Source organism: Amphiura filiformis, chromosome 12 (genome assembly GCF_039555335.1).
Source record: "Amphiura filiformis chromosome 12, Afil_fr2py, whole genome shotgun sequence".
Classification (NCBI taxonomy): Eukaryota; Metazoa; Echinodermata; class Ophiuroidea; order Amphilepidida; family Amphiuridae; genus Amphiura; species Amphiura filiformis.
Window position 1 is genome coordinate 26944489 of NC_092639.1, and position 12066 is coordinate 26956554.

At 35.2% G+C, this 12066-nt stretch overlaps 1 protein-coding gene across 1 annotated transcript in view; it reads left to right on the forward strand.

Annotated features, from left to right (window-relative positions):
* Positions 1-208: 208 nt before the first annotated feature.
* LOC140166734 (synaptotagmin-12-like) overlaps positions 209-12066 on the forward strand; it is a 52468-nt gene continuing 40610 nt past the window's right edge. The window contains 3 exon segments of the mRNA XM_072190233.1: positions 209-257; positions 1363-1504; positions 6911-7079. Of these exon segments, the coding sequence (XP_072046334.1) occupies positions 209-257; positions 1363-1504; positions 6911-7079 (360 nt within the window).

Sequence of the window (12066 nt, forward strand, 5' to 3'; positions counted from 1 at the left end):
TTTATGGAATAGATTTGGGTTTGGAATAATAAAATATCGTAAAAACAAAGACGTTGATACGTACACGACAATTTTTTAAAAAATACCGTTTTTGTGTATCTATAAAAGGAAATAACATGTTTCGAGAAGAATATATCAAATGTCTGCATATTGCTTGGGGCAGATTTTCAGGATCCAAGTGTATTAAATATCTTATTTGAATGACACAATGCGCTTTCTGATAAGCCAGAAAGCCTTAACTCAGAAAGGATTCCTTTGTGAGTTTAGGCTTTCTGATTCTCAATCCTGGATAAAATGCGCACTTGAAAATTCGAAATATTATCGTTTTGTCTTATTCAACGTATATAAGCTACTTGTCATAAAAAGATGAGATGCTACAATTATCGGCTTTCAGAGCAGATACGTGAGATATTACTTGGTTGAGTAGCATTGTGAAGAAGGCATCAGGTGAAGATATTCTTGCACTTAATCGTTTAGGTATAAGGCCGTTTAATAAAAAAAAATGTTATGTAGAAAAATATTTGACGGTAATGAATATGACAAACGACAAATGAGCAGCACATTGTACAGAAAACATTGTACATAAAATATGCAATTCAAACTAAATATCTTTGAATAATACCAATTGATAATCATTCCAATTTTACATACCTTAAAAATGAGTGAAGCAGACTAAAGTTGATAAACTTTATTGTGCAAGGTGTACAAACTAGACAACATTTCCTTGTCCTCCGGCGGACTTTCAAAATTCTAAAATCAGAGGCAACAACGTACTCACTTCATTAGTGGCATTTTAGATGTAAAAGGTATTATTTCCCCTTTACATACAAAACAGGCTACATCAAGTATTTTATACTGTATCATGAGCATGGGATTCAACACGTTCAGCAATTATTCTATACACTTTCCAATCTGTTGTCGAGACACTGATTCTTCCCTGGCTGTGTGCCCACGGGCTTTTAATTTACCCTCCTCATTGGTATTCCCACAATGGGATTCGTCTGTAGTTCAATACAGGCTATTAGACGAGGTCTCCTCAGATTACCAGACCATACGTTCAGTCTCACATGAAATACCTTTAACCGACAATCAATTTTTACTTCTTTCAGTAAGGTTTCTACCATAAGTCAGCGTATTTTAAGGTTGTTAATTGAAGCAACAGCATTTATGTAATTTAAAATAAAAATCACATATTTTATGTGAACGGTTTTCTTGTCATAAATACCTTCTGTAATATGTTGATACTCCAGGTCTTCATACAGTGTTGAGCCTCGCCTCAAGGGTTCGACATTGCTTTGAATATCCAAACATCCAACTTGGTGTCCCATATGAGATAATTTTCCTCATTCCCGCACTCTGCAGGCATCTGTGATCTGTCTTACATAGGGGAGACTGGGAGAAAATTTGGAACGCGGCTCGAAGAACACAGAAAGGAAGTGGAGAAGGTCAACAGCACAGTAGTCACCAGAGCAGGTAGAAAAGAATCCCTTACAACAGTTAACAAGTCAGCAATAACAGATCACGTAGTGGACAAAAATCATGTCATTGGATGGGGGGACGCTGAGATCATTGGCACGGAACAAGAACGATTCAAATTAGAAAGAGGAGGGGCGCCACCATGAACACCAACTCTCACACATTTTTGATGAGTTTCTAGAACTGGGTTCAAGAAAATCCCCAGATGGAAAATCAACTGGCAACACCAAGACCTACGCTGGAGATACATCTAGCGTCGGTTGCCAGTAGGAATCACTCATCATCAAGTGTTGACAAAGGCAACAGTGTTGCTGAAACGTACACAAAGTAAGTGCAATTTCTGGATCAGATATCAAGAACTTTGGTTAATGTGCATTGGTTCTGTGCAGAAAGCACCTAGGTTTCATTATCATTGAGGTATAGGACTTTTTATTTTTTCGGAGAAGAGCAGGTAAGGCAACTGCTTGATTATATTTCTACATGTTCATACTACATACTCTGAATATTTTAGAAAATTCGCACGAGTCCGTTTTTTTTTAAATCACATTTTTGTTCCTAAAATGGGGGTTATAGCGCCCTCAACGGGCACTCTCTCCATAGGGCAACATGTAAAGACCAGTTATAGACAAATGGCCCTAAAATAAAACGGACTCGTACGAATTTCCTCAAATTTTGCATATGATGTAGGTGATGTCGTTGCTGCTCTTCTAAATTCATTTTTAAAATGTCCGCCCTAGACCAAGGTGAAAGGTTGACTGACGTAAATATTGATGAAAACTTCAAACCTATATCGTAACATGACCTAGTTTAATCGTTAGGACCTGGATCTATAATAATTGAATAAATTATATATGTGCTAAGGGTTCTATTCTTTGCCATTTACCAAAACTGAATTATGTCATGCATCATGATATTTGTATGGATTTGATTTACGTCATATTTTCAGTTTTCACAATTTAGTCTGACCTGATTTTAAGTTAATCCTTCCACTGTATGTCTCAATCAATTCCAATCGACACTAAGTCACACTTTCGTTTAACTTTTGATTAGGTAATTTTGTCTCAAGTAGGTTTGTCAGAGATAATTACACATTTATATTCCAAGACGCGTACGGATTAAGACTTGAAAATATAAGTCACAGTTATTGCACTCATAATGATAAAAAGGTTGTCAAATTCTAGGGCGATTGCCGAATACCTTTTGAGTTACAAAACGTGAAAACGCTCGCAATAAGTTGAACTAGAGTATCGGGTATTTAAAAATTATGCTTGTAGACATAAATGTAGCTTACCTAGATGGACAAACATTAATTAGGTATGAGAGCACCGCTGAAATAAATATATTAACTCCAAATTCTTTTCCAAGGATTTTTTTAAACGCACAACTTTTTCGATATTCGAAATCTGCTAAGTTGATGGCGGAAATTTTGATCAAAATACCGCTTGTGTTCGCCCACGGAAGTATTTATTACTTCTACTATGAGGACGATTAAAATATTAACAAAAGTAGGACTATTTTGAAGAAAAAAAATCATATGAAAGGTCAATTCGTTGCAGAATAAACCTTTTTCATTCAAATGTTACATGTAGGTTTTTAACAATTGAGAAGCGAGGTGCTTTGGCAATTGATGGTTGTTGTTGTTGTTGTTGTTGTTGTGTGTCCGTGTTAGTTTTGCGTCAATAGTGCGTTAGGCAATAGCAATACCAGAAGTGGTACGACCAAGTTTGATCATTTGTAAATGTGGTTCATTTAAATATCATTATTAGGTATTATGTTCGTATGTGTGTGACGGGAAAATTTGTGTGCGTGTGTTTACTCGTTTGTAAATTTATAATGTGGTTGCATTGGAGTAGAGGTGTGTGGGGTGGTCATATTCTGAGGTTGATAGTATTCTATCACACTAATGTATAGGAGTCTTGAGTAATAATATGTTATATGGCTTGTAGATATACGAAGATATCATATGGAATAACACGTCATCATTACCGCGTTAAGGGCGTACTACACCCATATATTGGTTTGATTGGTCTAAAAAATATTTTTTCATTTATAGCGAGGCGATATATGCACTGATCATGTGAAATAAAAAATAAATAAAAAAATAAATAAAAAAGGTGCTTTTAAACCATTGTATAGTAAGTCAGTTTAGCCCTATATATTTTTTGTTTACCGTATCCTGGTAACTCAGATGCGTGTTTCATAACAAACCATAATTTATTCTTTTCAACATGTTCAAGTAGGGTACATGAATAGAATACATTAAATCCTTTGTTATACTCTCTATAGAAAATCTAGTGGTGCTTGCAAAATATATAACACTGAATAAATTAAATAAACACTTACACAATAGATGCATAGTCATTAGTCAATTTGATATTGATGTTGTTATTGATGTGTTGTTAGGAGAAGAAAAGGCTATTAGGTCACCGTATGTCAGGTTATAGATCAATTGGTTCAGGTCAAATTTAAGCATCAATTTTGAATACACATGTGAGAGTCTGTGATACAAAATGTATCATAATGAGGAATAATTTTGATATTCTGTCTTTAACTGGATATATATCGAGAAGTGCAAGGTGGATATACTAATATACCTTGGGATGTAAATGGTGAGTACAATTTAGAATGCCTAGTTGAGATGGATTTCACAAATAAATATAAAATAGTTACCAAAATCACAAAAGCTAAGCTTACGGAAAACTACCCAATATGGTGGTATAGGTGACAAGAAATACAAATTTTTTCAACATTGCTGTAGTATGGTTGTGGTAACCTGTTACCTATGGCTTAATTAAGTTTCAGTGAAATAATGTCGCAAGTTAAAATACAAAATATAGCTCAACATTGAAAATAGAAGCATTTTAACCAGTTCCTTTTTGATAGTTGTGGAGCACCAAGTTCATGAAGTCATAAAAGAAATCAAGAACCACTTATTCCCATTTTACATATCAACTTTATTTTCCTAACGTGTTAGCAACACATATCCAAAATTTTAACGAAATCCGTTGATATTAAGCTTTCCAAAATGAAGTGAATTTAAATCACCAGTGATATACCACCTTTTGGCTTCTACTTTTAAAAGCATGTAAGCTACGTTGATACCGATGCCACCAATAAAACGAGAAGATTTGCCCCTTCATTTTGCACACCACTTTGTCCAATTTTTTTTTGTAATTTCTTCACAAAATGCAAAAAAATGCAAAAAAAAAATCAATGGGTGTAGTACCCCCTTAACGTGTGAACGTGAATTGCAGATCACCTACTATATAGAACAGTTGAGTTTATATCGATATAGTGACTTTATAAGCTAGGAGCATTTAACAAACACTCTTTGGTGTGTCAATTATGTGCTATTTAGTGACATTCATACATGACAATCACTTCACTTTATTAGCAAGTCTACGTCTGGATTGTCATCGTTTTCAGCAAGAAGTGTTGAGACAGCCCCTGCTTCGAGCTACGCGCGCATACTAACTAAACCTGTATTTTTGCAATTGTATACTGTATACGAGAATATCCGACGAGACTTATTTCCAGCATCAATTGAAAATCAATTCACAAGATTGACATGTCTGAATATTGACAGTGATAGCATTTACTCTATAATAATGCAGAACTTTACTAAGTTGCTCGTTTTACTTGTATTATTAGTGTATTACAGAATTAGTTGCACAAAGGCTTGTAATATTTTAATGCCAATTTTCAAAATCGGCAAACATGGTACATGGTAAAGAGTGCCACAGCTGAAACACGCCTTTCATGAAGTTAAATTTTCTCTGCACACTGGATCATTTAATTGTGATCATTTGTTTTAGCCGTAACTGGAATTCTACGTTTTTAATTTCTTCAATTCCATGTCTGAACAAGATCGGAGAAATAAACAAATATATCTACGCTAGGACTAAAAGTATCACAAAGCTGGTCAAAGACCTGGAATTGAACACAATGTAGAAGAGGAGAACTGTCGACAGAGTGACAATACTGCACAAAGCAAGACATCTAGGGCCTCCTGGCCCTGCCCGTCGAAAGCATACTACACAAACCCACGTCAATCACGGCACAATCATCCAGAATCGTATAAGGTGATTACCTGCTATAAATACTTTTAAAAACAATCCTACTTTCTGAGAGCTATTCTTATAACTGGAACAAACTCCCGTACAAAATCATTCAGAATCGTATAAGGTGATTACCTGCAATAAATACTTTTAAAAACAATCCTACTTTCTGAGAGCTATTCTTATAACTGGAACAAACTCCCGTACAAAATCATCCAGAATCGTATAAGGTGATTACCTGCAATAAATACTTTTAAAAACAATCCTACTTTCTGAGAGTTATTCTTATAACTGGAACAAACTCCCGTGCTCGTACTCAATAATTCAAGTTCAAGACACCACCAATTTCAAAGGTAAAGAATAAACTAAAAGAGATAGATATAAAAAATTATTCCCTGTTAATGCTATATGGCAATTGTGGATTAGTCCACAAGATTTATGTAAAAATAAAGAAAATAATAACACTAAATTGATTTGAATTTAGTCACTGGTCCAAAATACTTAGTTAATAATTAGGATAATCCATAGGTGGAACACATTATCGGTCACATCGGAAAATAATAGCCCCTCATATAACAAGTCTCTTTTGCTAACAGCAGGAAATGTGATATAAAAGTACTATCTTAAATTAAATTATTTAATTATTGGAGTTGTAATGCAACAACGAATGGACGTTTTTGTATTAACTAGAATAACGTACTCCAAGGAAGCAACATGGCACAATGGTCAATGTTATTACCTCAGGCTTGGCTTGATGTGGTCGCGGTAGGGTCTCCGATGAACGGTCTCTACGTTACAGTGTTTAAATGTGGGGCTCTCTGGCAAACTCGGATAGCAAACACCTGCTCTTCTGTACTGCTCTATGAGAAGAGTGCCTGTACTAAAGGTATGACCAAAATAACATAGCAAATATTATAAGCAATAGCCAACTTCACAGACATAAATAACAATACAAATCTGTTCACATTGATTCTTTATTGTGTCATGATTTTTGGTTTCGGGGTAAGGTTCTCTTTATTAAAAAATGTTTAAGTGCTGCGATAATGAAGTTATTTAGCTAGGCTTTCACTAATGCGATGAAGTCAAAATACAACCATGTGATATTTATATTGAAAAGTTAAATACAATTCAAGATTTTTTGTAACATTTCCCACCAATCATTGAACGTATACCTAGAATACAATCGATTCTATTTGCCTTTTTAGATACCTGTTCCTATTTATACGCATTTCTTGTTATTATTCCTTAGAGTTGGATGAGAAATGGAACGGCGTCATCCACAAGTCTTTTGTAAAATCCCGATCAATTAAGCTTTCTTCAACAGCAAAATCTTGTTATGTAAGATAATACAATTCCAATTTGTTCTTGCTTTTCAGATCCGGACATAAAGAGGTAATCATTAATTATTCTGCCGATTTGGGTCGTCTTTCTATTACCGTTGTACAAGCAAGAGATTTAAAGGCTAACAAGGAATATGCTACACCAACCGACACATATGTCAAGTTATATTTACTTCCGGAACATGAGATAAAAGGTCAATCACGGGTAAGTATTTGATTAGCCATACAAGTGCTCAAAATGGCATTAATTAAAATGTTCCCAGTTGTCAGGGGCTATCGGATATGTATATGTCCTCTGTGTTTGCTATGTTTGGAAATGTTCAAAACTCTCATATTGCATTTCTGGTAGTTATGTAATATTTTCGTTTCTAGCGATGCTATTGCCTAACACTTTTAAAGCCTCTCCGAAGTTAACAACTTTTGTCTTAACCTGAGACGCTCATCGTGCAATTTACGACCGCCAAGGTATTATGTCTGCTTTCAAAAGATTTCTGTTCACACACTTGTCACTAAACTATAGTTTAACTTCATTTTAAACAGTCTATAATATCGAATTGATTAATTCGAATTAAACAATTCATCGAGTGGCCATGGGCAGCGCCATTAGACATGTTACAAGACTACCAAGTGATAGGTGATGGACCGTACCCACACAATTGAATAGGCACTTTTTCGATAATTTTCATCAAGGTTACTCAAAACTTACCTAGCTAATTTATTATACATTAAGGGTCTCTGCCTTTTTAATATGTTATGAAAAACTTAATTTTAAAAATCCATCGACGGACAGTCTTGTTATGCTCTCACAAACTTAGAAAAAAATCTGAAAAATCAAAAATTTTGGTGTAAAACATGCCCAGTACAGGAAGATCACCTACAGCGTTGAGGTCAACTTTTTAGACTTCCTGTCTACTGGCAGTAAAACTACTACCCAGTGCTAACATCAATGAATTGTTTAATTCGCATTAATCAATTCGATATTATAGACTGTTAAATGGAAAAAAATGTCTTAGCTAACTTGTGTTTGTCCAATTCTGTGAATAACTCTTATTTTCATGTATGTTTCGGGAGTGACTCTCAGTTATCTGAGTTTCCCTCTGATTTATATGTCCCAGCAAACACAAAACGTTTCCAAAACGTTTTGAATTGGTTTTTATTTGGTTTTGGTTTTTTAAAACGTTAAATACACGTTTCCAAAACGTTTTGATAAACATCGAGTTATCTGATGGCAGAATAGTTCGACCAAAACGTTATAAAAACGTTCTAATAACGTAGACCCATTGTAGACAAAATACTCACGAAAAAAGCAAATAAAATCACAATGTTCATAGATCGTTCCATTCGACTGGATTTCCACTATATAACCAATTAGCTGGATATTAAATAATTATTTAATATTTATTATAATAAGTAGGCTATCGAATCAACAAGAGACTTGCATTTTATTTTTCTGTAATTTATTTAGGCCTACTGTACGTTATTTGCATGAATGATGACAGATATGAATAAAAAACGTAAGCAAATTAAAGTAAAAAGTACCGGTAAATTTACATTGCTTTATTTTATAAATCAACTTTCAAAAGATGTAACCATGGTAACGCACGGTCTCGATTTCGTAAAATATCGAACCGGCGGTTAGTCTCGAGTCCCAGACGGCTTGTGCTCCTCGTTACTCAAGGAGCACAAGCCGGCTGGGACTAAGACTACCCACCGGTTAGTGCGGTTTGTGTGTTTCGAAATACTAGTAACAAATTGTAACCGTTTTGACCATGCATCAACGGATATATCTGTGAATCTCAATTGCTGACTGTTTACGGTGGAATTTAATAGGCCTAGCTAACCTTTAATCATGTTTATAGATCAAAAGATAAACGTGTATAGGCCTTTGATTTTGTAGACAAGTTGCAGCTATGTTTTGGGCGAAACATTTGCGTTTTAATGGAATTACTGACATATGATTTTAGTCTGCACTGATGGCGAGCAATGGTGACTACTACACAGTACTATAGTACTAGTATCCTTGATCTCAGTGACCTTATACTTGACTAGCCTATACGTGGTTACTGCTCAACTACTATATATTAGCTGTTCAAATTTGATTCTGGTGTGGAGAAAGCGATACAATTCTACATGTATTTTTGTTGTATTTAATGATAAGTGTTCCAGCTCCAAGAGTAAAGTATAACAGCATTAGGTCTACTCATTTAGGTAAGTTTTCATTTTCAGTTTTAATTGAGGCCCTTTTATTTCTTAATTCTGTAAATTTTAATAGCATGACATGGTATAAATGTGCCATTTGTTTCTGATTATAATCATATATAATATTCACGCTAGTTGCCCATTGCAAGTCTCTTGTTGGTTTATATACTGCGCCAAAAAGTATCCTTACACTTGGAAGAAAAATAGATAGCGCATCTATTAAATAAATAAATTTACCCAAATATGGTTTAGTTTTAATTCACATGTTCAGTTCAGTTCAGTGAGTTGTAGAATTGATTTTTTCCAAGTGTAAGGATACTTTTATAATTTTAGCGCAGAATACATTTACATTAATGTATTTTAATATCACATTTAATATCCTAGCTAAGGTTGGCTTTCATATTTTGGTTATCCGAATCATGCTGCCAGCTGCCGGCAAGAATAATCGATGCAACAGGACTGGACTGGGACGCTGAACATGTCTTGATGTCGAAGACATTGGGGACATGGAGTTATACATTATCTCATGGTGTACATCTTTTACTTTCATGGTTAATGTATTTCTTCATGGTTTCATGTCTTATATACTACACAAGAGATCGAAGTGTTAACGTCATAACCATGATAACTTGGACTACCAAAGTGATGCGGTTTATTAGCATTTGGAAAACGGTCTGATAACGTTTTCAAAACGTGTCATGCAAACGTTATTGAAACGTATTTAGAACTACGTTTTAAAAACGCAATATTGAAACGGTTTTTAAACAAAAGTGAAACGTAATATTAACGTGAAAAAACGTAATCAAAACGTTTCATGCAAACGTTATTGAAACGTATTCAAAACTCCACACATTTACGTTTTTAAAACGCAATATTGAAACGTTTCTTAAACCAAAGTGAAACGATTTTTTAACGTTTTAAAAACGTATTTTGGCTAGCTGGGGTGTGCCCAACTTTGAACTAAATTCACAGTCAAGGTAAAGTCGTTTTTGAGTAATGTGCCCGTATGAACGAAACAAATACCCATCCCCATGATACTTAAACGTTGCTCAGTGCTTTTTAACGTCAGTGTCTGGATCGTGAGTTTGCCTAAACTGCTAACACGGCACCAACGTCGTAAATAGCAATAAAATGTCTAAATAAAGATTGATGCCACGCAATATAGCATAAACATATGTGCAAGTTTATTGATATTTTAGAAAGCATCGTATATAGTTCCAAAACCAAGGCGAATGGCTCATCATTTTGCTTCTTGTTAATATGTCGATCCTTATTTTATCTAAATGTGAGATATATATGTTACGTCACAACTTTTAAAAATTGATGTCACTTTCTGTTTTTTTGCCGTTTTCGCAAATGCAGTGCCCACTTATGTAGACATATGTTATCTGCCCCATCTTCTTCTATCCTTTTATCTTCTCTCAGTTGTGGGTGGTTAAGGTGCAAGGACATGAGTCTCATCAGCTTTCCTGATCTCTACAAGCTGGCATGTTACACTGGTGTTTAGAAAGAAGATCTATTTTCTTCCCCTCAGATATCCTTTTAAATTGTTTTTGGATTTGTTGGTGTCTAGTTTCCCCCGGATTGCGAAAACCTGCTTATGCTACTGGCCATATGTTGCTATTGGAATTGGAGTCCTGTTTTACCCGATACAGTACAAAATGTCAGGGTGTTACATGAATCTGTTTCCATATGTTTGGTTATGAAATGTCACATCGCATGTCACGGATTTCATAGGGTTTGTTTGTTTGTTTGTTTGTTTGTTTGTTTGTTTGTTTGTTTTGATTTGTTGGCGCTTTCAGGTAGTCAGGCTATTTGCGCCATTATCAATACCAGTACATTGTACCTTCGACAGTTCGCGAAACTCGGTGATAAACTTTCGACAGTCGTATATACTCGTACATGTATAGACTATTAATCTTATTCTAATACGCACATCGCATGATATGTCCATTGCCTAGGACATATATAGGACTGAGTTTTGCAAACCGGACCCAAGGCTCTAACCCCGCCGGTACCTCTGTTGTGCAAAGCGAGGGCAGAACCGCTACGTTAAACCATCTTTATAGCGATCAAACCTCTATTCTTGTTCGTGTGCCATTTTTCGCTGTTTTGACTTGTTCCCCCTTTTCATTACGAATATATGTTATCGGTATAATAATGGATTCATTTGTTGCACTCATTGTATGTAACTCTACCACGGGTTATTGGTTATTTCTTATGATGCGTATAAATTATACCGTCTTTTTGAAATCGGCGGCGGTCCCTGATTTTCTCGTCTAATTCTGATAAATTTCCAATTCTAATGTCACTTATAAACCCCATTCTTACCCCAACCTATATTGAATGCTGCTGGACATTTCGTACTTTTATGCTTTCTTGACATTTCCAGACGCCTCTCGTCTAATGTGTTATAAAGATATTCAGTAAACCATATGCGACACACTTCTTTGCGGTACAAAGTACACGATTTCTCAAAAATAATATATAAATGTCTGTCTTGAAATGGCGCAGGTGTCTCATTCTTTATGCTGTTTGTTTAGATTGGGCACTCGGATGGGAAATTGTCTGAAAACAGACCGCGACAATATTTTCGCTAAAGAGGCCGATATATTATATCAGGCTTTTGGATCTCCCAATATGTCATTCCTCTTGTATGCCAGCTTTATTTGTTTTAATATTTGAGTGCAAATGCCGCTAGGTCATGCTCCCCCTGATCTGCATTAATAATACATTATTACATGACATATAGTTCCCTGGATCACTCCCCATGCAGTTGTACTAAGCTTTGTATAGCGTCTTCCAATAAAAACCGCAACACTGCGTTTCTCCTTAAGCATTTTAGTACTTTTTATAGTCATATCTTGGCCATCACGTCGAAGTTGAGCAAAGTCGGCATTCAAATGTCTGAAAACACCTGATTGAATCCTAAAGCCACCAAAACTCAAATTACAACATTATAATGACTTTATGAGGATGACTCACATTAAAAC